The sequence below is a fragment of the Sminthopsis crassicaudata genome, chromosome 1 (genome assembly GCF_048593235.1).
Source record: "Sminthopsis crassicaudata isolate SCR6 chromosome 1, ASM4859323v1, whole genome shotgun sequence".
NCBI lineage: Eukaryota > Metazoa > Chordata > Mammalia > Dasyuromorphia > Dasyuridae > Sminthopsis > Sminthopsis crassicaudata.
The window spans coordinates 221,807,633-221,834,675 of NC_133617.1; the positions used below are offsets into that span (position 1 = coordinate 221,807,633).

The following is a 27,043-nucleotide window of genomic DNA, read 5'->3' on the forward strand; positions in this document are numbered from 1 at the left end:
CAAAGATATCTTTAATCAATCCCACCATTAATATGAAACTACACATATACCCATTAAAATAGAATCTCACACTAATTATTTTAGTTCTTCTCTCCCATTGTGATGAAATCACTGTTTACTAAAGTATTGGAAACAGCACTAGCCTAGGAATTAGGAGACCTCAGTTTTTTGACACAGAATCCCCTTCGTCCAGTGGATCTAACTCGTCTGACCTTGGGGTTAGGTAACTATCTTCCCTGGTCTTAATTAACTGTCCCATCTATAAAATGAAGGGATTGTGTTGCCCAAAATAATTTCAATGCTCTCTTCAAAGATTTATAATTCTCTTCCATAATCTACAAAGTTTCATTGCATTCTTTGTGACATTAACTTTTAAGGGGGAGCTTGTCATCAATGTAAAGTTAAAAACACAGAACTTTAGGCCAAGGGATTATGCTTTCAAATTTATGTAAAGAAAATGTAAGCCTCGTAAGCATGCTTTTTCCAGTTATCAGAATGGGAGGAAACTTCTACAAAGACAGTAGAGCATACACCATGGAAAGATCTTTTGGTTGCATGCTAATGGCAAAAGGTAAGCATTACTCATACGTTTCATAGATGTCTTTGTACACAGGCAAAGAAGTTACCAGAGACAGCAATAACATGATACATGTGGTCTGTCCACTGAAGAAAACTAGAAATCAACCAAAATATTGTTTTCTCTAAAACATTTCATTCAACTGATAAAATGTGCATTTAGAACCAGATCTGATATACTTCACTGCACCACATCAAGTCCCACAGGCCAAGAAGACTAATATGCTTCATTTTCACTTAGACACATTTAAAAAAAAAAAATATTCATTTATTAAAATTCAAATATGCTATCTTACATTTAGATCCAATTACTGTTCTCTTGCTCTATTATTACCTACAATTAGTATAAATGAAATGAAGCAAGACTAGGTGCAAAAAAGTATCAGACCCCATAAATGCATTCTTAAATTGAAAATGGTTTACATGGTTAACAAATAAATTTTGCAAAGAGTAGTTAAATCACTTTTCAGGAAGAATATTTAAGACTTGTTTAATAACATCAACTTTCCATCATGGAAATTTATTTTGTATGTAAAACTGGGGGGAAAATACACCTAGTTTAATATTTTAAAATAAGTTATAAATTTGATAAAAATTATTATCTTGGTTTAAAACTACTTGATTAGAATTAAGGAGAATTACTCTCCTTTAGGAAGACACCAAAAGAAACTGATAGGACAGTGATACATTCAATGCAATAAACATTTAAACATATGCACAATTTTACTATGATTAAAATGCTTTAATTCCTTTAGTTTTTTGTATGTGTTTCAAATGTTCATGGTGAAGATAATTTTGATTATCACCATCCATAATACTAAAAGCAGCATCAAAATTCATGTTTCTTTCCTTCTAAGAACAGATTTCATTTTGTGTTTTTTTTTCTTCCAGATTTAATTACAAATATCAGAATAAGTCAAATACATGGGGTTGAGTGCTGAGAGAATGCATACTAGTCTCAAATTATTATACACAAAACACTTCTTAGGAATCACCTTCTAATGATATAAGAGACACAAACAGGCTACCCAGCAAGAATCTGTTAACAGTTTTATTTTTTTATGTTAAATACCATGGGACAGGATTGTAAGGATGAAAAACTCAAGTCAACAACTGCCTCACAAGGGATAAGAAAAATTCTGCCATGATATTAGCAAAGGTAAAGGAGAAAATTTACACTGTAAGAGGCACCATTTCCCCACAGAATACCTCTTGGCATATTCCTGAATGAGTGGGATTAGCAATCTAAATAAATCATATTTCAAGAGGTAACAGCAACAGATAAAATTTAAAGGGATTATTAAAATAACATTTACAAGACTCTGAACAATTCTTGAACTCTTATTAAAACCACAAAGAACAATTCTTTATTTATGAATTTCATAAAGGACTGAATGTGCAACTGACACCTGCTATTGATGATCTGATATAATATACAATTTGTCCAGTAGCCGAACAGTTTGTTTTTATTGTGTTTTCTAACCGTGAGAGATCATTAAAGGCAAAGCCTATCATGACGCTGTACACAAAAAAAATGGTCACTGTGGGCCATACTACCAATGAAATGGTAGGTAAACAAATCTTTTTCTGGTCAAGAAAAAAAAAGGAAACAGCACTCTGCATGCTTCGCTCTACAAGATGAATTTGCCTAGAAAGAATCCAATGAAAATGGCTGCAATTACAACAAGAAGTGAAGGAAGAGGACTGGTGACATTCTCTCTGAAAGACATGGCTGAGCTTGATCCAGATTTATCTGCATGTGCTACCTTTCTGAGCCTTAAACCTTCATCCTGGGGGAAAAAAAAACAAAAAACACACACACATTAAAAAGATGGTCATTAATATACTATCAAATAATTTTAAAATATTTTAAAGAAGTAATGAATGACAAATAATTAGAATGATCAGTGTTTTATTGATGGGCTATGCCAAAATAATAAAAAATACTATATTAAATAAATTTATAGGTTTGATGCTATACCAAATCTAACTATGTAGTTTATAAAGAGAGACAATAATAATAAAATTAAATTTGGAGGAATAAAAGCTCTAGTGAAATACTAAAATCAAACCTCAAATTATTCTATAAAGCAGCAACCATCAAAACTACTTGGTTAAAAAATGTAAAAGTAAATTAGTGAAACAGATTGGTTAAGATGACCTAGTGTTTGGTAAACATAGGATCAAAGATCATTTGGAGAAGAATTCTCTATTTGAAATTAACTGAGGTGAAAACTGGAAAGCCATTTGGCAAAAATTAAAGATTATTTTTACCCTCATATCACAATAAGCTCAAAATGACTATATAATGTGAGTAATAAAAAAAAAAAAAAAATAGAAACTTTAGCAACAATGGCTAGAGAATGAATTCTTAAATACGGAAGAAAGGTAATAACAAAATTTTTTTTAAAAACCATTGATCAAATGGAAAACCTATTTTTCAACAACAAAATCAATGCAGATAGAATGAGAAGAGAAAAACTATTAATGGGAGGGAAAGGGGAAGAATCTGTTTCTTTAAGCTCTGATTAAAAGTTCCTTATGGAAAGCTATTTTCATGTCAACAGACAGCTAAGAATAACAAAGTACTGCCTGTGATCTTTAATTTGCACTGCAGACTATTAAAGATAAAAAGCTCTGCATGTTTTAAGTTCTATTTTATTAAGAATCCTTTAACTTCCTTCAACCTTTATTGTAACAATTTTTAGACATTCCAGAAAAAAAGAACCTAAATTCCTAAATTACACATCAGCTGAGTAAAGTGCTTTGAACACTTATCTAAGAGCTACATAAATAGTAACTATTATCAAAAAATAGAAAAATGTTGTAACAATTCTTTAAATAATTAAACAGAGTTTTACACTCATTATTCAAGCTGTTCTTCACAACAACCCATGAGTAAGTATTATTATCCCTAAGCATTGATTACAAACCCTCCTTTATATATTATCCCCCAATTGGAAAATGCACAGAGCAGAGACTATGTAGAATTTCTATTTGTAGCTCAAGTACTTACTAGCAAACTGTTTGTTACAGTGTTTCAATAAATTTTTCAGTTTTATTCCATTCCTCTTTCAATCTCATTTTGCTACACAGATCAGGACTTACTGAAGCTATACAGAAAAGTAGGCAATATCAAAGGACATGAACAGGCAGTTTGCAGATAAAAGAAATCAAAGCTATCTAGTCATATGAAGAAATGCTCTATATCACTTTTGATTGGAGAAATGCAAATTAAGAACAATTCTCAGGTACAACCCTCACACCTATCAGATTGGCCAATGACAAAAAGGACAATAATAAATTGTGGAGAGGATAGGGGAAATGTGAGCCACACTAATGCACTGTTGGTGGAGTTGTGAACTGATCCAACCATTCAAGGAGAGCAATTTTGAACTGTGTCCAAAGGACAACCAAACTGTATCTCCCGTCTGATCCAGCAATAACACCACTACTGGATCTGTATTCCAAAAATCATGAAAAAGGGGAAAAGATTTATGTACAAAAATATTTATAGCAGTTCTTTTTGTGGTGGCAAAAAATTGGAAATTGCGGGAATGTTCATCAATTGGGGAATGGCTGAACAAGCTGTAGTATATGAATGCAATGGAATGTGTTATATAAGAAATAATAAGTTGATTTTAGAAAAGCCTGTTAAGTAAGACCTGTATGAATTGATACAAAGTGAAATGAACAAAAACAGAATATGTTCAGTACTAACATGTACAATATGTACAGTAATAACAACACCATAAGATGATTTAACTATTAATGACTTAGCTCTTGTCAGCAATACAGTATCCAAGACAATTACAAAGGACTCATGATAGAAAAAGGTTATCAACATCCAGAGAAAGAACTGACTCTAAATGCAGATTGAGGCATATTTTTTCATTTTAACTTTTGGCTTTTTTTCCTGTTTTGATTTGTTTCTTTTCACAAGTGTGATTAATATGGAAATATGTTTTACATGATTGCATGTATCAAATTGCTTAGAGTTTTAGGAAGACAGGAGAATATTTTGAAACTCAAAAACTTAAGAATGAAGAAAATTAGCTTTGCATTAGGTGTGGGAGGGGGAGAAAATAAAACATCCCCCCAAAAAAAGTTTAAGTAGATAATTAAAGTTCCTTAGGAAAGCATACTCCACACTCCTGGGTAAAGCAGCTTTGCCATGTTCTCCAAATAAAACAAAAATAAATAAATAAACAAATTTTTAAAAGCGCATCAAGCCAAACTTTGAATGGGTTATCCAGTAAAAAGTGAGATTTATTTTTCTAGCAGAGGATCATTGATGTAGAGCCTAGTTGCCAAGTGGCAACAAGTACAAATCTTCAAAGAGGCTGCTGCATAAAGCTGTGAGTTTTAGAAGCAGCAGCAATAACCAGGAGCATCCAGAACAAAATGATAATAAAGGATCTGACCACCTGATTAGAAAGAAGTTTTAGGGAACCCTCTGTACTAACATGGGACTAGCTATCATCTGGTACTTTCTTCACCTGTTATCCAGTTGCAAGTGACAGTTTCAGAAAGGAGAGGGGACAATTTGAAAAAAGGAAGGCTCTACCAAGGTAAAGATCAGAGGGCAGAGACCAGATCACTTCCTGGCATAATATCACTTTTGAAATATTGAAAAATCTACAAATTGCCTAGCTGTGATACTAGCAAGAAGAGGACATAAAAGAATGAAGCTCCACATATCCAGAGATGAATAGAGCTCAATTCTACATAAAGTCTAAACTCAAAAATTAGTCTAGAAAAATTAGCAAACAACTTACAACTGCCAGTCAACATGCTAAATATGCTGGACACACAATGTACAAATCAAAGGGCTGTTTTTTGTGACTGCATATTTTATATTTTGAAAACATTGTAGCTCTTAACATTGTAATATTGTTATTTTTATTCTGAACATAAACATCAAATTTCCATATACAAAGTAGGACAGAAATAGCGCATGAATCTATTATGTAGACTTGCTTTTCCTTCTATTATAAATCTAACATGTAACTCAAAGCTCTGACTTATCAGTGTTTCTTTCCATTATATCAATTCCATCATTTTTTAAAAGTTCCTGCCTACTATCATTCTTTGTTTTGTCCTCCACTCATATGTTCAACAAAAGGTGACAGATTAAGAGAGTCACTTACCATGGATATAAAAGGTAAAAGAGGATGAAAAAGGGTTTGGTAACTTTCTTTTCCTTTAGTGTATTTTCACATACTACTTTTCTAACTATCCAAAATTAACATTTCTATAATGTTTATTTTTTGCCAGGCACTGTGCTAAGCACTTTATTAATACTACTTCATTTATCTTCACAACAACCCTGAGCCAAACAAGGGTTAATTAACTTGTCAGAAGTCACATACTTAGCAAATTTCTATGGTCAGATTTTAACTCACCTTCCTACTATTTCAACTATTCTGCTACCAACTACCTCGATTAACCCCTATATTTCTTCCTACTATTTAAGAATGGCTCCATAGTGTAGTAGAAAGAATACTAGGAAAAATCAGAAGAGCTGAATTTTTTTTTATCATATATCCCTAGCTGTAAAGCTTCATCATCTTTAAAATAAAGGAGGATAAATGTGCTTTTAAGACTTCTTTTCAGTTGTAACATCCTATGGCTCCTAGTGCTGCTCAAGAGAACTATAACTAAGTCCGACTATAGTTAAAAACCTTCACCTTCCATTTGGTACTAAAGGCTCTTTTAAAAAAAAGCACTACACAAAGTGTTACGACCAAGTGGAGATGCTTTTAGACTGGAATTTAAGAAATCTAAATTAATCAGTATCTAATACAAAACATTTTTGAAAATTACTTTAAATCCTGATTAATAGTCACATAAAAGAAAATAAATCAAGATAGATGATGGCTGGCAGTAGTTTTTGTTGCTAATTTAAACAATTGCAAACAGGAATTAGCATAGTGGTGAGATTGCTGAGCCTGGACCCAGGAAGATGTATTTGTAAGAATGTCAACTAAGCAACTATGTAGAGTATTGGAAATGGCACTATTGAAGCAAGAATTATGAGGAGGTTCTTACAACATTCTAAGGAAGAGATGAGGCCCTAAAGTTATGGTGGATAGCAACTGCTGTGAAAGTAGAGAGGAGGAAACAGAGGTGAATGCCAAAATTACAATGGTACCAGTCTCAACCACATTTGGCTACTTGTCAAGATATGTGGACGGAGAGTGAAAGGAAGTAAAGCTTCAGCCAGGGGGGACCCACAGTTGTGAACCTGAGTTACTAGAATGGTGATACCCTCAAATAGGGTTACTGGGACCTCAGAAGACAAGAGAAGCTGATTTGCCTAAGGTCAAATACCTAGTAAATTAGAAGACCTAAGACTCAAAACCAGTCCTGATTTTATAGACCTAGAACTCTTTCTAATATGCCATACTTCCTCACATGCTCAATAAGTCCTTACATTTTCATTTACTTACACAATGTTAGTAAGAAGGTATTTTATTTTTAACTAATTGTATCCTATCACTTTGCACATGTATGCAACAAAAGAGCATTAAGTAATTTATTACAGTAAAAATTTTAGATAAATGAGCTATTTGCCATAGCTTTATATATAATCTAAATTTAATCCAGATCCTCATACTCAAATTAACTTTTAATTGTCTAATGTTTTAAATTGTAAGATGTAAAGATAATTTTCAACCTTAAAACTTAATTCAACCACAATTCCTAAAATGAAAAATTCTGGTTAAATATATCATGAAACAACAATCAAGACAAAGCTCAAAATGCTTTAAAAAAAAAAAAATCTACTTCTACAAAAGGGCAATAGAAGTGGCTTTCAAAATATTAAAATCTGTTTACTGTAGAACCTGTTATTGTGACTGTTAAAGCATGCTTTTAGGACAAATGTTTAATAAAAAGATATAGGTGAAGGACTTAAATCAGAACTATAAACCACTATAGGTTCAAAGCTAATTTAAATTCTTGGTAAATGGTTCATAAAAAATAGACATCCTCCAAGACAGGATGTGAAACCTTGATATAAACAATCTCCTTAAATGTGCCAGAAAAATGAAAACAGATCATGAGATTGTTGTATCCTTACCAAAATCACAAGAATTTTAAAAACTCTTATTTTAAAAAAACTGTCAAAAACTTTTAGATTAAAAAAAAATGCTAAATTTATTGTAGACTTAATAGAAGTTAGCAAACATACATTAGAAACCTTGAGAAAAAAGATTATAATAAATTAACCTAATGGTTTTATAACATGTAAAATAAAAGTAAATCTTTAAATAAAAGCGACCACTTTAAATTCTCATATTAAATAAAATTTATTTTAAAATATAAAACTTGGGGGCAGCTAGGTGGTGCAGTGGATAGAGCACCAGCCTTGAATTCAGGAGGACCCGAGTTCAAATCTGGTCTCAGACACTTAACAATTCCTAGCTGTGTGACCCTGGGCAAGTCACTTAACTCCAGCCTCAGGAAAAAAATAAAAAAATAAAAACTTACTCTCAGGTGTCGATTTTCTTCTGATAATTTCATCATTTCTCCCTGAAGTCTTTTACATTCTTCCACTAGTTTCCTTGTTTCAGTATCATTGAGTGAAACACTATGCGGTTTTGGCATGGGTCCATCTTGTTTAGATGCATTCAGTGGAAGAGCTTTGCTAGGTTCCATATCGATCTGTAAATATTACAAATATATTTTAAAGTTTTAAAAAACATTAAGATTTTTAATATGCCACAAATTTTAATTTGTTTTGCTTTTTCAGCAACTATTCCAACTTAAATATATCAAATTACTTCTGAATCATTAACAAAAATAATGCCTATCCCCCCAAATAAAAAATTTCTAAGTATTTAATTTCACTGCTACAAGAATATAAGTCCTAATTTAAAAAAAAAAAAAAAAAAAAAAGAGAGAGAGAGAGGGAGAGAGGGAAAATGTGTCCTCAAAGAATAAGCCCATTGATATTTAAAAGGGGAAGGAGATAAAGGGGGAAATGGCAGAGAAGGTTGGTTTCTTAATTGTCCCAATTCTGGAGCTTAAAATGGAGCTCTGGAAGGTAGAGAGGTTCCTTATCCTTAAGGTCTCCATATCATTCCCAACGATTACCCTGTAATTAAGAGAATTTTAGGAAGGCACAAAAGAAAGGTTATGTTAATTAGGGAGGATGTAAATAAAAAAGGGAATTTTTAAGAGTATGAAAATAACTGTCAACACAATGCCAAAAGCAGGCTGAAAAATGAAAATTAAAGAAATCCTAGAATTGAGAATTGCAATAATCCTTAAGAGATAATCTAGCCCAAGGATCTCATTACAAATAGGTACATACTGTGAGACCAAATAAAATAAAAATTAGAACCACCACCTAATTCTAAAGCCAGTGGTCTTATGAAGTATAAAATAGTAATGAGTTCTTTCAACACTCATTAATAGCATCTTCAATGCTGAAATTAATGTAACCTTGCAAAAAGTATTATTATTATTAGCATGATAAGAGATACTGAACTATGAGGAAAGTTAAGAGATCTGGATTCTAGTTCTGGCTTTGAAATCATCACCATAGATACTTCACAACTATCTAGGCATAAATTCTCTCCTCTGTAGATAAAAAGATATTGGACATGATTTCAAGTATGTCTTAGAACTAATATATTAAATGGCTGTAGTTCAGGTTATTTGGTTTTTAACCCATCAGACTCTGTGACCATGATATAGTGAACACCATCAGCCAGAAGTACAATAACTAGATCTCCAAATATATTCTAGCTTATGATCTTATTTCTTCATTCACTTCATCCTAAGATACCAAATGTCTTAGCTTTTTGTCTGTAATAGAATCTAGTCACATTCTTAACCTGACAGTAAGTTATTAATTCAATTTAATTAATTTTAAAAGCTTGGTTTTTTCACAATTTGTTTTTTTGGGTTTTTTTTTTAAGGAATTAAGTCTATGCTTACACATATTCTTAAAATAAGTGTTTTATTGTACAACTATGTTACAATGGACAAACTCAATAAATTACACAATGCCAACATGGTACACATGCAAAGGCATTGACTGATTCAGAGGGTCTGGGGGTTCAATTCTTACTTCTGAAAATGATTACCTGTGACATTAAAAGAAAAAAAAAAAAAAAAATTACTTAACCATGGCCCTCAGTTTCCTCAAAATGAAGAGCTTTTGCAAGGATTTGGACTAGATAGTATGTGAGGTTTCTTCCAGGTCAAAATGTACAAACCATATTAAACATTTAAAACAAACAAACAAACAAGCAAAAAAACAAAAAACAAAAAACAAAAAAACTTGTTAGGCCAAATGAGATTATACAATACTATATACCAGTTCAATTGTTTAAAAAGAAAAAAACTGATTCTGTAGGAGCTTAATTTAAAAAGCTTAATGATAAACATAATGAAGGGGTTCTCCATAATTTTGCATTCATTTAAAAAGATGATAAATTCCAACAGAAGAGGAAATTTTTAAGTCTTAGAAATATGTACAGCAAAATACCATTTTTTACAAAATCAAAACCAAGAAAATTCTGTTTAAAAAGTTCTTTCCATACAAATGGAAATTAGCAATGAATCCCAAAGAAATAATGTAACAGTTAAAAAGAAACTTGGGTATAGTTGAATTTCTGAAGTAGAACAAATTAAGACAAGATGAGAGAAAAGAGAAACAAGTCTTAAAACAGGTTCCTGTGAGATTTAGGAAACACAGGGATTTGGTAGAAATGTAATAAAAAAAAACTGAATAGATTTCATTCAAATAGTATCATTCAAACAACAAAGGACAGTAAACTAGTGAGAGTAGTACATTACAAACTTGAATAGTGCTCAAAAGACATTATGCTTTTTACATGGTAGCAACCTTTATGGAACTTATAATCTATTAGGTCACAGTGGGTGCAAAATGCATTTTAATTTATTTTTAAAACAAAAATAAAATTAAGTTGCTGGAAATCAAGATTATCTTACTATGTGTTTTTGTAGTTCTAAAATCTTTTTTAAAACCAGCATTTCCATTCAAATGATATTCTATAAGAAATGATTGAAATGGCATTTTGTAAAAAGGAGAATTGTACTGTACACATTATAGCAGAATTTAATGTAGAATTTAATTTTGAGCACATGATAGTTTGTAAATTTTAATATCTGACAGGGTAAATGCCTTAACACAGCAAACGATGATATAACTGGGCAGACTGTAGGAAGAGAGAAAAAAACAAGCTAAAATAGGCAAACTGGTAAACTCATATTGAAAGGCTAGCAACCTAAAAAATTATATATTTCATTACTGATAATAAAAAGAAACAAAAAAATCTGTAGCAGGATTTTTTTGAGGGAAGATTTTTATAAACTTAGCAGAACTACATATAGCAGGGTTTCTTAAGCTTTTTTTCACTGCCGACCCCTTTTTTGTCTGAGAAATTTTTATGCAACCCTGGGAATACAGATATGTAAAAATAGGTATACAAATCAAACACTTACCGATAATAAATCATTTTGTAATCCTCACTTTGTTATGCATCCTTATGTGGGATCACAACTCACATTTAAGAAGCTTTGGTATATAGTATAGTATAAAAACAATGCCATAGGGAAAGAGCACTAAACTTTGATGTTGAAAAACCAAGATTCAGCTTTGGGTTCCAATACTTACTAAAGGAATGATGATTTAGAGAAGGCCACTTCTCCTCTCTGGGCTTCTATCTCTTTTTTATAAAATAGGAATTTCAACTAGATGATGCACATTTAAGGCTCCTTCTGATTCTCTTACGTTTTTCCTTTTTGACTGCCAAGCCAAATATAACTTGGTACTCAACATATTAACAAATCTCAAAAGGTTCAACTGAATACCTCCAAAGTGAAATGTAAAGTTATTGAATGAGCTGTGTAAAAAACTCTATTACTATATACCAACCAAGTCACCATAGACCATCTGGTCTATATCTGATTAATATATTACTTTTAGTTGTGTTAAATGGCATAACTATTAACCTATACTGAGTAGGTTTCAAATCTAAAACTCTTTATTAAAGCCAAATCACCATGTCATTTACACAGCCATATCTGAAAGACTCTGAGAAAACAGAGAAATTGACTCCTCAGTACCAAGCTGTTCAAGAAGTCCATTCAAGGAAGATAACTTACTTCCTGAAGGGATATTTTGCTCTATGAAATGGTATACTTTATTTGCTCTAAAAATAAGAAGCAGATTACATACAGTAAGTACCCTAGGGCCCGGAATACCTTACTGAACAGTGATTTTAATATTGATAATGATACCTATTTACTGGGATATTGCTGGGAAAGAGACAAATACTTCACTATTTCCTGTCTATTGTTTGCTTTATATTTGGCCTATTTGTGTATTGAAGATGAAGTATCTAATTTATGCACTGGTATTAAAAACAACACATTTGAATTATTAGATTTTAGTGTGTATTTCCCAGTTTTTTAAATCCTAAAAATACATGTCTATGCTACAATACCTACTAATTTACCCAGATAAGAAACTCAAAATATTCAGGAGCCAGGGATAAGAAATTAAAATTTGATTTTAAAATATCATACCAACCTCATCAAAATATAAAATTTTGCTTTTTCCTGTGAATGTAACTATATCACATTCACATATTTGCAAAAATTTATTTTGCATCAGAAGAGAAATTATTGTCAAGAAAATATTCTGTAAAACTAATGCTTTATATTAATGAGTTATAACTCTTAGATATTTTGGTTTATTTTTAAATAGAATGAAATTTTCCAATTCTGTACAGTTTTATAAGCTTCAACTACAAATATGAGCTGAAACTAAATGTGTAGCTGTACCTGTTTTATTTCAAAGTATACTCTGAAAATTTATCTCCAATTACCTACAATAACTTAACACCAGTAGAATCCTATAGCTGTAAGCTCCCTGTAACAAACCTTAGGCTTTTGCTGTTTGAACATACTGTGTGATGCCCTGGGGTCAGTCTTCAGGCTATAATTGGCAGGTGTTGCAACTGAGGTGATGATGCTGACTGGAGTAGTGAAACCGGTCCCTGGTGTAGATATACCCTGAGGTGGCATGGGAAACACACTCTCAGACTGGCATCAAACGCATCAGATTTTTCTTGCATGATATAAGGGAGTGACTAAACCACAGAGAAAGTATTAGTCTTTAGAACAGTAATATCACTACTTTAAAAAAAAAAAAAAAAAAAAAAAAAACAAGTTTTATGGATAAGCAATAATACAAAAATATCTACTAATAGTTATGATTTAGAAGACAAGGAAATACATTATTAAAATTTTGCCATCATCCCCTTAAAAGTTATATTCTTGTTACATCACCCTTGTTTACCAAAATTATATGAATGTTTCTGCTTCTGTGGCTTTGAAGAATTTCCCCTATTAATTGATTTTTTACTCCATTGTTTTTAATTTCATTCATGAATTTTTAGCCTAAAACTCAATATGTAATTCAAATGATTACATTTCTACAAGGTCCTTTCAGATTACTTCCTCTATTCATCTCTCTCCCACCCCTGCCCTGGAAAAAAATATTACAAAAATTACAAAATTACAAAAATTATTTATCAATAAGCTATGAAAATTACAAAGTCAAAATCTTATTATACTAAGATTGGGAGACACCCAGAAACACTTAATCAGTCTACCATTAAGCATTTGTATATAACAATTTTTAAATCAAGGAAAACAGCATTTGAAATAACATTCTCTCCTAATAACAAGGTTCTTTCAAGTTTAACATAAATTCTTTAATGTTGTTGAGGGGCCATTTTCTTTTGGCTTTATCTCAATGGAAAAGATCTGCAGAAATCCAAAGATTAACTTTGTTAACTACCATACCTACAAAATTATTACAATGGATTAAAGAAATCCTATATCTTTGTGTTGCTTTAAAAGTTATTTTCAAAAACAACCTAATTTCACAGAAGACAGTGAGAACAGATTATATAATGTCAGAGACAGAAAAGACTAAAGTCTAAAAACAAAAAAAGCAAGTTTAAGTGACTGATAAAATCAGCTTGGACATGTGTAGAAATTCTAATAGGATGTCCCAAATTGGAGCAACAATTTACAGGTGATAGCTGAAACAAAGAGAATGAATGAGATTAAAGAGAGACAATAGAAAGGGAGAGAAGGACTGAGAGGAAGAGAGGAAAGGCAGTCCCTTGGGGAAAACTCATTAGGGAATGGGGAAGGGAAGGGGATAGTATCAGAAAAGGGGGAAGGAGTCATAAAAAGAGGGAAACTACATCCTAGGAAGAGGCATAGAAAATCTACCACATCTGAGGGAATTTAGAGAGGGGGAGAAACATTGTGTGAATCTTACTCTCATCAGAGTAGACTCAAAGAGTAAATAATTGACATATTTGTTTTTCAGAGAAAAAGGGGAAGACGACAAGGATCTAGCCAAAGAGGCAAAGAAGGAACAGAGAGACGTAGGAAAACCAGGAGAATTCGGGTGTTTGTGAAGTTAAAGGAGGACAGTTACCTAGTATGAAGATAAGAGACAATAGTTAAGAGTAAAAGAGAAAAATTATTTAACAGCACTGAATCAATCATTACTTTTTTCAATGGAATGGACTAACCAAAAACTTAAAGAAACAAAAAGGTCAGTCAGTTAGAGTCAGAGATAACTGAAGAAAAGGAGGGGCACTGAGAAATTCTAGGCCCTTAAGCACAGGATCATAAAAATCATGGAATCTTAGATGTAGAGGAAATCTCAAAGGTTACTGTTACCAGAGGAAATTTTTATAAGATTCTGCTGCAAATACTCATCTATCCTATATATTTGTAGACTAGCAAAGATGTACTTATTACTTATTTTAAAAGCCCATTTACTCTTAGTGAACTCTGTTAAGAAACATTTTCTTATATTGAGCTGAAAAATACCTCAGTGAAAATCAGTCTAATTTTTACTTAATGGAAGATTTTAAATACTTGAAAAAGGCCATGTAATGTCTCAAATATATTCTCAAATATATGAACTTGGAACTGAATGTTTTCCAATACCCTCATTAGCTTAAAGGTACTTATGAACCCCTCTGATTAGCCCTTGAATTGACAAAGCTAAAAAATGGCATCCAGAAATGCGGTTATCTGCTCAGAGAAACCAGTATTAAAGTAAGCAAAACTATTTTGGAAAAAAAAAAAAAGGTTAAAGTTAAGTTTACAGTAGTTCTAAAGGCATAGTCAGTACTAGTCCAGGGAAACCACAACTGGATTGATATGTGCTAAGAAAGGAACAGAGATAGAGATTCAGAAAAAAAATAGTAAAAGCATGTAGCTTGCCTCCATGGCTGAAAAAAATGCATGGCTGGGCTTGGTGGAATCCAAGGAATGGAAACCATAGTATAAACAAACAAACAAAAAAAAGTAATATGGCATGTTAGTAATAGGCATTTTTCAAATCACAATGTATTCATTAGCACCTATTATGCTCCATTCCATGTACTTGTACTGGAAATACAAGTTCAAAGAATGAAACAAACTCCTGCTTACAGTAAGTTTATATTTCAATGGATGGAGGTGTGTGTGTGTGTGTGTATGTGTCAGGGTGTATGTTGGGGTGTGTGTGTGTGTGTCAGACACATACAACATAAAAATAATGAAAATACATAAAAGCTGTTAAATATGGTATTATTGCGGTTGAGGGGATAAGGAAAGGCATCAAGCAAAAAATGGTACTTGAGCCGCCCCTTAAAAGAAAAGATTCTATGCGGCAAGAGGTGGGGAAACGATGCATTCCACATATCAGGACAACCAATGCAAAGATACAGATACCAGAGAAGTTTCATGCATCAAAGAGAGAAGGTTCAATTCGTCTAGACTGTGGAAGGAGGGGGACTAAAGGTTGGAAACAACATGATACAGGATGGAGAAATACACATGAAGGCTAGAAAGACAAGAAGCTATAAAGGTTTGTAAAAATTAAATAGCTTTACTCACATGTAATATCCTAGAACCCAGTGAAAGTCATTGGAGTTAAATAATTGGGGGCACCAAATAACTTGACACTTAAGAAAATTACTTTGGCAATAAAATATAGGATGGACTAGACACTTGAAGCAGAAAACCAAATTAAAGGACTGTTGAATAATCAAAGAAAAAGGAGGCTTCAACTGTGGAGGTGTTGATTCTGTGAGTGAAGAGAGGGGTTAGACCAGGACAGATAAATAAAGACAGAAATGGCAAGATCCAACATGTATGATTATGTATTGTGAAAAAGAGTGCTAAAGATTTAGAATATATGCTACTTGCCACTAAACCAAGAACTTCCTTTCAAATTATTGTTTTTTACATCATCTTAGTTTCCAAATATTTATCCCTTATAACAAATAAAGAGAGATGAGGTGGGATGGAAAGTTCAGAAAGATTAACCAATAGCTTAATGTGACAACATAATGCTCCACAATCCTAGTTTCTTCTGCAAAGAAAGCAAAGAGGCATTTTCTTCTTTGGGACCAAGAAAACCAAGAATTATCACAATCGCAGCATCTCTGAAGATGATTCTACTTTTTTTTAACCTAACAAGACATGACACTACTTTAAAAACTTCCTTCTTCATATACTTTCAATAAGCTTGGAAAAGTTACTATAATCTGATGTTACTGCCTTTGTTTCTAACAAAGAAAATGAGCCTTACCTAAAGAACTTTACAAATACTTATTCAAGAGAAGAAACTAGAACTAACATGGATAAACTACAGGCAGGGGAATTTCAGTTCAATAGAAGGAAAAACTATGTAATAATCTAAGCTATGTAGTTATGGAAAAGGTTACTTCTCTTATTAGCATTGCCCAAAGACTAATGTCTTTCTTAATCTCTACAAATCTAAATCAATCAAGTTTAATAATTGTCTAACTTTCTTTTATGCATGCTTTACATTCGAAAATTAAGGCTGCATGTCAACACCCAAAACCAAATAATAATTTTAACAATTTTCCTAAAATGACTGAAACTTCTAAAATAGCCAATTATTTTATTAAATTGCTCATCAACAGAGAGTCATTTTTCCCTTTTTAGGGCATTAATGCATCAATCATTATTTTGGAGGAGGTGCAGATATAAACCTAAAACAAAATATATATATATATATATATATATATACTCAAATAAGTTCATTTCTTTTTTTTTTGACTAATCAATAATATCTATGACTACATTTTAAAAGTTCAGAAATGTTCCTTTCCTTCACTTTTATGTAGTCTTTTTTCAAGAAAAATGTGATCCTATAATATACCAACCAATACATCAACCCTCCAAGAAGCTTTCTTTTGCAAAAAAAAAAAAAAAAAAAACTGATGACTGAAAGTAGGTTTTCTTATGAACGTGTCCAATAATTTTTTAAATATATCAAAGTATCAAGTTTTTTAAATGTTTAAGTTATATAAGGACCCACAAAACACATATTCATTCTCTCTCTCCCCCAAACCACAAAACACAAACACATTACAAGCAAAAGGAACTTGAAAAGAACAGAGAATTTTATCTTCCTATTTGGGATATTTTCAAGATAGTGATATTACTAATTATTTTATCTACTTACCAATTTATCATTTTCATTGGGCATTTCAAATACACATCTCAATTTGGAATCCATGAGTTCATCAGGTTTTGCTTCTTTCCACTAAAAAAGAAATTATTACCCATCAAAAATCTAAGTACCAATTCTCTCTCAATTCATAAAACATATATATAAATCTGTTACTTTTGAAAAGAGTTTTGGGAGTAATCTATTTGCAGCATCCTCCCCATTCCCATCCCCCCCCCTTTGGTTTACTTACCAAAAATTTACTATGTAAAATAGTTATTTTCTTTCATCTAAGATTACATGTTTTAAAACTTCAAGGAAATGAAAGGATGAATTATTATGATCAAGCTTAAACAGTGTATATGCTAAATTATCCCACAATATGAATTTAAGTAAGCAGACAGAAAGTGTTATATGCCTTATTTCTATAATGCCAAATTGACTCCTGCTTCTTATGCTTAGCCTTTGGGGCTAAAACCACAGTAACAATTCCATGATCCTACAAGCTAGGATCAGAAGTGACAAAATATAATGAAAAAGAATGCGGTCTATTCAGCTATGAATTAATATCTACTAAACTTGATAGGGTATACCATCAACTATACAGTCTGCTCCCCTTAAAAAAATTTTAATTGTCTTAAAATCTTAGGCCATTTCTAAAAAAGTAAAGTACCCCAGACTACAGAATTTTCTCCTTATAATGGTTCTTCCCTATTCTTGACTATTTTAAATAGCCTAAAAAGTACAGAATGGAAGGAAGTTTGTTCAGGTGTGAATACTTCATTATGACATTCTCTAATAAAAAATAAAATTTTAACAGCTTCTAATATATTAAAATTTCCAAATACATTAAAAGGGAATAATGATGAATATTTTCTAGTGCTTTTCCAGTCACAGGGATTTGCTTTAAATAAAAACTAAAATTTACAAAAATAAAATTTTAACAGATTCTAAGAGTGGGATGATTACTTGCATATAAAAAAAAAAGATCCTTCATTTTAATACTGTATACAAGAAACCCTTGAAATATTGAGTTGCATGTACATTTGAAATTATTCAATTCGTGTACATTTGAAATTATTCAATTGATAATAAGTGTAACTATTTCATAAAATATCTATTTGATTAATATAAACACCAACAATAAAAAGAATTCTTCCAAGCACTTTTCAACACTGTGACAGTCAACAATTTTAAATTAAATACAAATTAAAATTACATTCCATGGCTACATGTAATTTGTCTTGAAAAATTTCCAATATGAAATTCTTATTAACCAGAATATCCAAAGAACATGACATTCTAGTTAAAATAAGTTTTAAATCTGATAGAAGTTCACTCATCAAATACAACACAACATTTCATTTAAAAAAAGTTTAAGTAGCTCTCTTTCAGGTCTTAGTAAATATACTGTTGTCATGGATGCAATCATATAAAAAGAAGTTTTAAAAACTCAGTCACAATCCTTTCCCAAGATAATATATGACAAACTAAGTAGCCTGTATCCTTCATAAGTATTAGCATAATCAAACAACCACTTAAAGATTCAGATTGAATTTCTTAAATTTCTACTGGTCTTACATTCCTCTAAATTGATATCTTTAATAAAACTGGAACCTGAAACAAATCAAAACACAGCAAAGTAGTAAGGATCAAAGTTCTTTAAATATTTGCCAATCAATGTAATAATGGTTGTTTAAGGAGTTAGGATCAATAGTTAGCATATTGTTAATTCTTGATTAAACTAGTAGGACTTGGCAGATACAGTACTGACTAGCACAGCATCAATTTAAAATACAGTATTGAGAAAGACAATAGTTAACAGTTTTTCTGTCTGATGATATTTTTGACTATGGTTTGAGAATTCAAGGAGCAGATATAAAAAAATCAAAGATAACTTTTAATTACTCTGAAAGAGTTCCCACTTTATATACTTTTCTAAAAAAGGCACTAATCAAATATATAAATTAAATGCAATTTTTCTCCTCCTTGTATAATCATCATACATCAATCTCTATGCAAGTTCATTCTCTCCAAATCACCTGCCATAATCTACTTTTCTCTCCATGACCTTTTTATATGATCTCATTACTTACTACGATAGGTGGATTTTCTTCCAAATCTGTATATTTTTTTCATAAGTTCTAGTCCCTAGCTTTATCTATCCAATGGACAATTGCCAGACACATTTCAAACTCAAAAAGTACAAAACATAACTTCTTCCCTAAACTCAGCCCTCCTCTAGACGTCTTTATTCCTGTTGTGGGAAATGCCATTCTTCCAGTAATCTAAGTTCACAAGATAAAACTAATTCTCAATTCTTCACTCTCACTCAACTACCTCATATCCCATTTAAAATCCTATGAGGTCCTATGAATTCTTATCTCCTCTCTTACATTTGTCCTACTCTCAATTCCCAAAGATTTCCTGTAAGAAGACAGAAACTGGACCTCTGGCTTACTCTACTCTTATCTGCTCGCTTTCAACTCCAGGGAACAAGTTGTCACTCCCAGAATGAACTGATAACTTTTAATCTTAGCATCATTCTGCTAACTTAAACACTCGATACTATCCCTCCCTCAGCCTCTTTCTCCTCTCTAGGCTAGGGTAGAGCACGAAACTACTCTCAAAGCTTTCTTCTATATAGAGGGCAAAAATTAAATTGCTAAGTCATCCTACTCTCTTATCTATTGCAGCAATATGGAACAAAATATACATCTCTCCTTTTTTTATCCTCTAGTTCCCCTATAGATGTAGAGGACCAGTAACATTTTCTGCACCTCATTTTCCTCATCTAATGTCTTCCCACTTTAAAAAGCCAAAATGTCACCGCTGATGCTATCTTTATTTAAAAAAAAAAAAAAGAAAAGAAAAAAGAATTTTGACAAAACATTTTTCCCAGCTCTGACCAGACCTAACTTTAATGAGAAGGTAAATTCTACTTTGTGTCTCTGCTTTGGATTTTTTTTTCTTAAGATATATTTTGAGTTAAAGAGAGTTTTATTATCATCACCTCTTTGTATTTTTTTGATTAAAGATTCCCTTTTTTCATTTATTGTAGGAGATGGGAGTTATTTCACTTAAGAATGATTGCATATCTTTTTTTCAAGCTGGGCATGATAGTGCACAATTATAATTCTTAGAACCAAGAAGTCTGAAGCTAGTAGATTTCTTGAGCCTAGGAATTATATGGAGAGGCAGGGAGGTCACCAAGTAGCCTAAAAGGAGCCCAAGTTGGAAATATACCAGTTCAAGCTCCCTTCCCAATTATAATGAGCCATAATAGTTATTTAGTTCCAGCATTTCTACACTAGGTGAAACAGGAAAATCTAGTCTTTACTTCTTTTATTTTTTTAAATCCAATTTCTTTCAGATCAAAAGACTATATACAGTTGTATTCTAGGAGACAAGAGTCTTTAAATTCAAGACTCTAAATTTCAGTAAAATCTGTAACATTGATACATATTTGACCAACTGTGCTTCTGAGAGAAATAAAGAGATATCTAAACTGACATGGGAGGGTAGGGGTAAGAGGGTAGGAGTGAATATGGAAGAAAGAATGGCCAGGGATCATAAGATATCTGAGAACAAGTTTCAGACAACAATGAACTATTCCAAGAGCCAAAGGGATGGCATACAAAGAGTCAGAGATACAATTAAAAGGACTAAACAAAACCTGTTGTTACAATTGTTTTAGTTGTTTCAAGTTGTGTTCGATTCTCCATGTTCTCCATGACCCTTTTTGGGATTTTCTTGGCAAAGATACTGGAAGTGGTCTACCATTTCCTTCTCCAGCTCATTTTACAGATGAGAATACAGGCAAACAAAATAACTTGCCCCAGGGTTACATTAAGTATCAGACTATAGATGAATTCAGAGACCTTTCAGTCTCTAGGACAGTGACCCATCTACTATGCCACCTAGCTGCCCTTTGAAACTAGATAGTCCATTTTTAATAAGGTTGAGTATGCTATTCATTGTGTAACGAGATAAATTATATTTGTCTAGGTTTCTGATTTCTTTTAAGTTCAGACATATTTCTCAATATTTTTTTCTTACTCACACAATTATCCTTCTTTAATTCAAGGTAGTTTGGACACAGACCTAAGGAAATAAGCAGGATATTGAGATAAACAAGAGTAATCTGTGTAAGAATTTACCATCCCTAGAAAAAAGTTCTCCTAGCACAGTGTTGTCTTAACTCAAATAGAAAAAAAGGGACCGATAGTATGTACATAAGGATGCCTGAGAGTCATATATTGACTTTTAAAATGTAATGTTATGGATATTTTATTATATTTATTTTGTTAAATATTTCCCAATCACATTTTAATCTGGTTTGTTAAGTATTTCCCAACTAATTTTTAAACTAGTGTGGACTATACCTAGGAGTGTTTCATGCCACATATAAGAAACCTATAAGAATTATAAAAACAATTCTTATAAGAATATAAGAAACATTTAAGAATTGTGTACATTTATTGCATGTTGGAACTTTATCCCTTAAAGAATATTATTAATTTTAAGTTGTAATAATAGGATTTTAAAGTTTAGAGGTGTGGGGTTTTTTAACTTTTTTTTTACATAAAGGTTTAGATGACTTTTTATCACCACATAAAAATGAATTATTTATTACAATAGTTTTCATTTTGAAATGCTAATAATAGATAGGTCTCTGATAGATTAAATTATACAATTTGGGAATATAGATCCCATTGTAACTGAATTTACTCTAATCCTATTTTAAGTGAAATATGCCTTCTAATAAGAGACTTTTGAAAAGCCAAGATTTTTGTGATACTTATCAATAAAATAAAGTGTTTAAAAACCTAAATAAACAAATGAGTGAGTGAATAAATAAGTAGAGGTTTAGGTGGAAACCCATTTTGTGAAAAGAAAGTAAATGAAAAGACTTCCAAAGCTTCTTGTTGAGTCATTTTTCTTTAGATTGTTAATGATTAAATAATCTATGTAAATGACTAGCTTTTTTTATAGAGCCTGAATTTTAAAGACAGGATATATGAGAGAAAGCAAGTGTATATTGTCTATTCCAAAGTTTAAAAACTTTTTCAATTATAGATAGCTTCTGCCACAAAATTATATAGAAATAGACACAGATATCTATCAATTAGATGTAAAGCCAGAGCTCCCTTTCTGTGTAATTTTATAGGTTTTCAGGGGGGGTGGGGGGGAGACCTATTTTTAAGTATTTCTTTAAACTCTAAGTAGATATAAGACCCTAGTTTCTAAAACAGAATGTTGAAGCAAACTAACTTTGAGAACAATGAAGAATAAAGAAAATCACAGGATCATAATTTAGAGTTAAAAAGGATTTCAGAAGACATCTAGTTTAATTTTCTCATTTGAGAGAGGAGAGAGGAGATAAGGGGGGGGGGGGGGGGGGAGGGAGAGGGAGAGAGAGAAGTAGAAAAGCCAGAATTCCAATAGGTTCCCTGATTCTCAATTCTGTTTTCTCTCTACCATGCTACCATCATTAAAAGTCAGGCATTAATAATTTGCTTCATTGCTTTTTCCCCAAAAAAAAAATAAATAAATAAATAAATGAATGAATAAATGAATAAATAAATAAATAAATAATTTTGTTTTGCATTTATCTTTATTTTAGCAATACTAATGTGCTTTTTGTGTCATCCTGATAAGTGATTTTATATATATATATATATATATATATATATATATATATATATATATATATATATATATATATATTATATATTATTGCAAGATTCTGTTCTAGAGCTGACATGTAGAATTAACAAATTTTGGAAATACCAACCCCATCATTTTACAGATGGGGAAACTGGGGACTGATAAGATTGAGTGAGTTGCAGAAGATCAAACAGAAAAAAAAGAGAAGGCTTTAGCAATGAGTCACATACAAAACTGAAGACTCTGGTAATACTTGGATAGTAGAAAATATCAAATTGATGTAAGAGCTTTTGCAATCAACTTCTAAAATAAGTTTCAGGAAAGGAAATTCCATTGTCCTATACTACACAGTAAGGTCTTCTTTTGGAGGTTATTGATACAAAAAGTACAACATGGAATAGTTTATACCAGCATGAGACAAAAACCAACAAGGAACTAGCTTAAGAAAAATGTCCTAAAGTACTCTGAGCACACTGTGAAATGTAAAGACATTCACACCTAATCTGAGAAATCAGGACGTCTAGTGAGGGAAAAAAATTAGGCCATCTACAATGGTATCTCCACTTAAAAGTTTATAAAGGAAATACAGAGCTTGATGATCTTAGGCAACATTTTCTCAAGGCTAGCGAAAACATCATTTTGAGTCTCTGGAGAGAAGAAAAGTAATGGGAAGGTTCCATCTGAAACTTAGAAATATAGGAAAATTTCTGGATGAAAGAAATTAACATTCACATATGCACCATTATCAATCAAAAAAACCTACTTACTGAGACAAAAGAAAATCTAGAAAAGGATGAAATCATACATTTATATGGATCACTTGACAATATCTTTGATTTTAAAATAAAGTCTATGATAGTGAAAGCTAAAACTTTTTAAATCTTTCTCTGGTATGATTACAGAGAGGCAATATTTCTTAATGCCTTATGTTTGCACAATTTAAATGATTCCTAAAAGTGAATTCATTACACAATGTACTCACCACAGCCTCCATATCTGAAGTGTTTGATGGTGCAAAAATCGTCTGTACCATAAACTTGTGTTTACTCTTCTCATTTGGATCGTAGTCAAAAGGCTGTAACATTACTGAATAAGAAGGAGGAGTAAATTATACTGTGTTCCACTGTAAATTTATTGTTTATTTTTGCTATCATGCATCCTAGATTTTATAATTAGGAAGGGTATAAAAATTCAACCATTTGTATATTTATATGAAATATTCTGAATCAATACCCCTTAAGGACCAATTTGAATTTTAACTAGTAAAATTTATTTTTTGAAATTGGGAAAAAATGACTAGTCAGTAAAAAAACAAAAAGATAAGGATATATATATATATGCTAACAAAAATTTAGACAATTTCAAAATTCTACCTCATGCTCTTATTTTAAATCATTCCCCTTAAGACTTGATTTACAGTTAATAAATATTTGTGAAAACTAATACTTAACACAAGTCCCTTTTCTGGCATTTCCTAATCAAATACTGTTTTGATTTCTTCCCCCCTCCCCCAAATTAAGACACTTGAACTAGAAATGATGTAACCAGTAACACAAACTTTCCCCTTTCCCCCAATATCTTAAAAATTTTAGAATAGTGGAAAATACTTCAAAAATTGTTAGTACTACAGCAACAATGAAGTTATGTGATGATCAACTGTGATGGACTTGACTCTTTTAAACAATGAGGTGATTCAGGCCAATTCCAATAGATTTTTGTGATGAAAAAAGTCATCTGCATCCAGAGAGAGGACTATGGGGACTTAATGTGATCACAACATGGTATTTTCATCATTTTTGTTGTTGTTTGCTAGGTTTTCCCCCCCTTTTTTTCTTTTTGATCTGATTTTTTCTTGTGCAACATGATAAATGTGGAAATAGGATTAAAAGAATTGCATATGTTTGATTACTTGCTGTCTGGGGGGAGGAAGGAGGAAGGTAGGTAGTAGGGAGGGAGAAAAATTGGAAGTTTTGCAAAGGTGAATGTTGAAAACTATCTTAGGTATTTTGAAAAAAATAAGCTATTATTTTTAAAAAGATTAGTATTTAATAAAAAAAAGTTTAATTTTTCAAAATGCTGCAAAGAATTTTAAGAGTCACACTATTCTAATGAAAATGTCCCAATAATCAAATACATTTCCCAATCTCCTGTCCCCAATTGCACTAATATATTCTGGGTAAATTGACTTCTAGAGCCACCTTGTGGCACCTTGTGGAACATGTCTGAAACTATAAAAGTATAGTTTCACATTTTCCTGATCACATCATAATTAAAATGGATACATAATTTTTCGGATTTACAACAGGTGGAGTAGTATACCTAAACAAGAACTGTTAAAAATATATTTGCTTTCAGTCTTGCAAATCTAATCAAGGCATATGGGATAGGAGTTATATCTGATTTCACTGGTACACAGAATTCCAGGTAAGGAAATTTCCATCTACCAACACAGGTTGTTATCTTTATAGGTTTAGATAGTTGCCCATACCACTCAGAGGTTAACTGACTTTCCCAAGTTTCCATAATCAATCTGTCAGAAACAAGGTCTTCCTGATTCCAGAATTAATACTGTTCAGTATGTCACTGCCTCGATAAATCTAAAGGGCTTTATATTGAAAATAGTGAGAAAATAGCCTATTAAGAAAATAATGAAAATTTTAAAAATGAAAATAATAAATAAAATAATAATGAGAAAATAATGAAAATAATGAGAAAATAGCCTGGTGACCATACTAAATATTGTAGAACTTAATTTTTTTAAATGTAAAAAATGAATAACACTAAAGCCCATACACTCAGAGAAGATATGCTGGAGTAGATCTAATGACAAACTCCAGGAATTCATGTGTCTACCAGAAATGTACACAGGGCCAGTTACATCAAGGAAACAATTTTAACTTCACAATAGGAATAGCATTTGCAGGTGGGTAACAATTAACAAGAAAAGGGGAATATAAACTATCAGATTACACCATACATATTGGACAGAATAATAAAGATAAATCAGAAGTTTTGAAAAATAGATTATAAGGTTTACATGGAGGCATGAAATAGCAATGAGAATTCATTTAACAAAGACAATCATCTGCTGAAGTTCTCTTTCCCAAAAAGAGAACAGCTAATAATTTATTCATTTGCCTTAATGATAATTTCATTCATCAAAAAGAGGAGCCTTCCTTTATTAAGAACTGTTTTGCATCAAATTCTCATCAGCAAAGTAGAAGCAACTGCTCAGAGAGAAATGATGAGAAGCTAAGAAGTGACCACCTTAGAATAAGTGAACAAAGACCAATGACTGTTATAACCTAGATTTTTGAAAATTAGATTTAGACCAAAAGGACCTCATGGACTAAAATCAACTATGAGATATAGGAGCAGCAATGTATCTCAGTGGATAGACCACTCACCCTAGTGTCAGGAGGATCTAAGTTCAAATCCACTTTCATATACTTGACACTAGCTATGTGATCCTGGGCAAAAAAAAAAAAAAGAAGAAAAGAAAATGAGAGATACACCATAGGACATGGTGGGGAGGGGAGGAAGTTCTGATTTCAAAAAGAAAAGAGTGGGGAATCTGCAAGTTATTCATTAATAAGTCTTACTTCTAATTCCTGGCAAGATTCTAGAATATATTATTACAAAAACGTACTTGATTAAGTATCTTGAAAAAAATGAACATGGATTCAAAAACTGGTTACATCAGAAAGTCTATTTTTTTAAGTTAGACTGGAAATCGTGAGTACTGCAGAAATAATTCACCTAAGTTTTAGGAAAATGTTTGGCGAAGTATCATTCTGAATTTCAAAACAAGATGGAGACATACAACTAAGACTATAGAGCACAGCTCTGTGATTTCAAAACTAGGTGAATGTTCAGTGTTGAAAGACAGGTCTATAGTGGAGTGTCCAGAATGTCTATACTTCAACTTAGTTATCATTTTATTAATGATTTAATGAAAAGCAAAGATCATGTGCTTAAGAAATTTATAGATAAAAATAAAGGAGTGAAAGTAACATCACACCCCAAAATCACTATCAAACAGATTAGAACATAAGAACAGAAAGATTAAACAGGGAAAATTTGTAAAATATATTTGTACTAAAAAATCCCCCTAAACAATATGTATGCTGGTGTTTCATACTGTTCTATTTGAATGGAATATGATTCCAACTAAGGAAAGTTAGCTTTTATAATATCCTCAAAACAAAAAATAAATCAAATACTTATATTATAATATTATAAATATGATATATT

At 31.6% G+C, this 27,043-nt stretch overlaps 1 protein-coding gene across 3 annotated transcripts in view; it reads right to left on the minus strand.

The window, feature by feature from the left end:
• Positions 1 to 1,613: 1,613 nt before the first annotated feature.
• The window catches only part of VAPA (VAMP associated protein A), a 68,143-nt gene continuing 42,713 nt past the window's right edge, over positions 1,614 to 27,043 (minus strand). For 2 of the 3 annotated variants that reach the window (XM_074274914.1, XM_074274921.1), the window contains exons 3-7: positions 23,772 to 23,875; positions 17,135 to 17,215; positions 12,502 to 12,633; positions 8,071 to 8,244; positions 1,614 to 2,366 (exon numbers count right to left, since the gene is read on the minus strand). In XM_074274914.1, coding sequence (XP_074131015.1) covers positions 2,208 to 2,366; positions 8,071 to 8,244; positions 12,502 to 12,633; positions 17,135 to 17,215; positions 23,772 to 23,875 — 650 coding nt within the window. In that variant the 3' untranslated portion in view covers positions 1,614 to 2,207. The remainder of the gene's footprint in view (positions 2,367 to 8,070; positions 8,245 to 12,501; positions 12,634 to 17,134; positions 17,216 to 23,771; positions 23,876 to 27,043) is intronic. The other variant, XM_074274930.1, reaches the window with a different exon arrangement.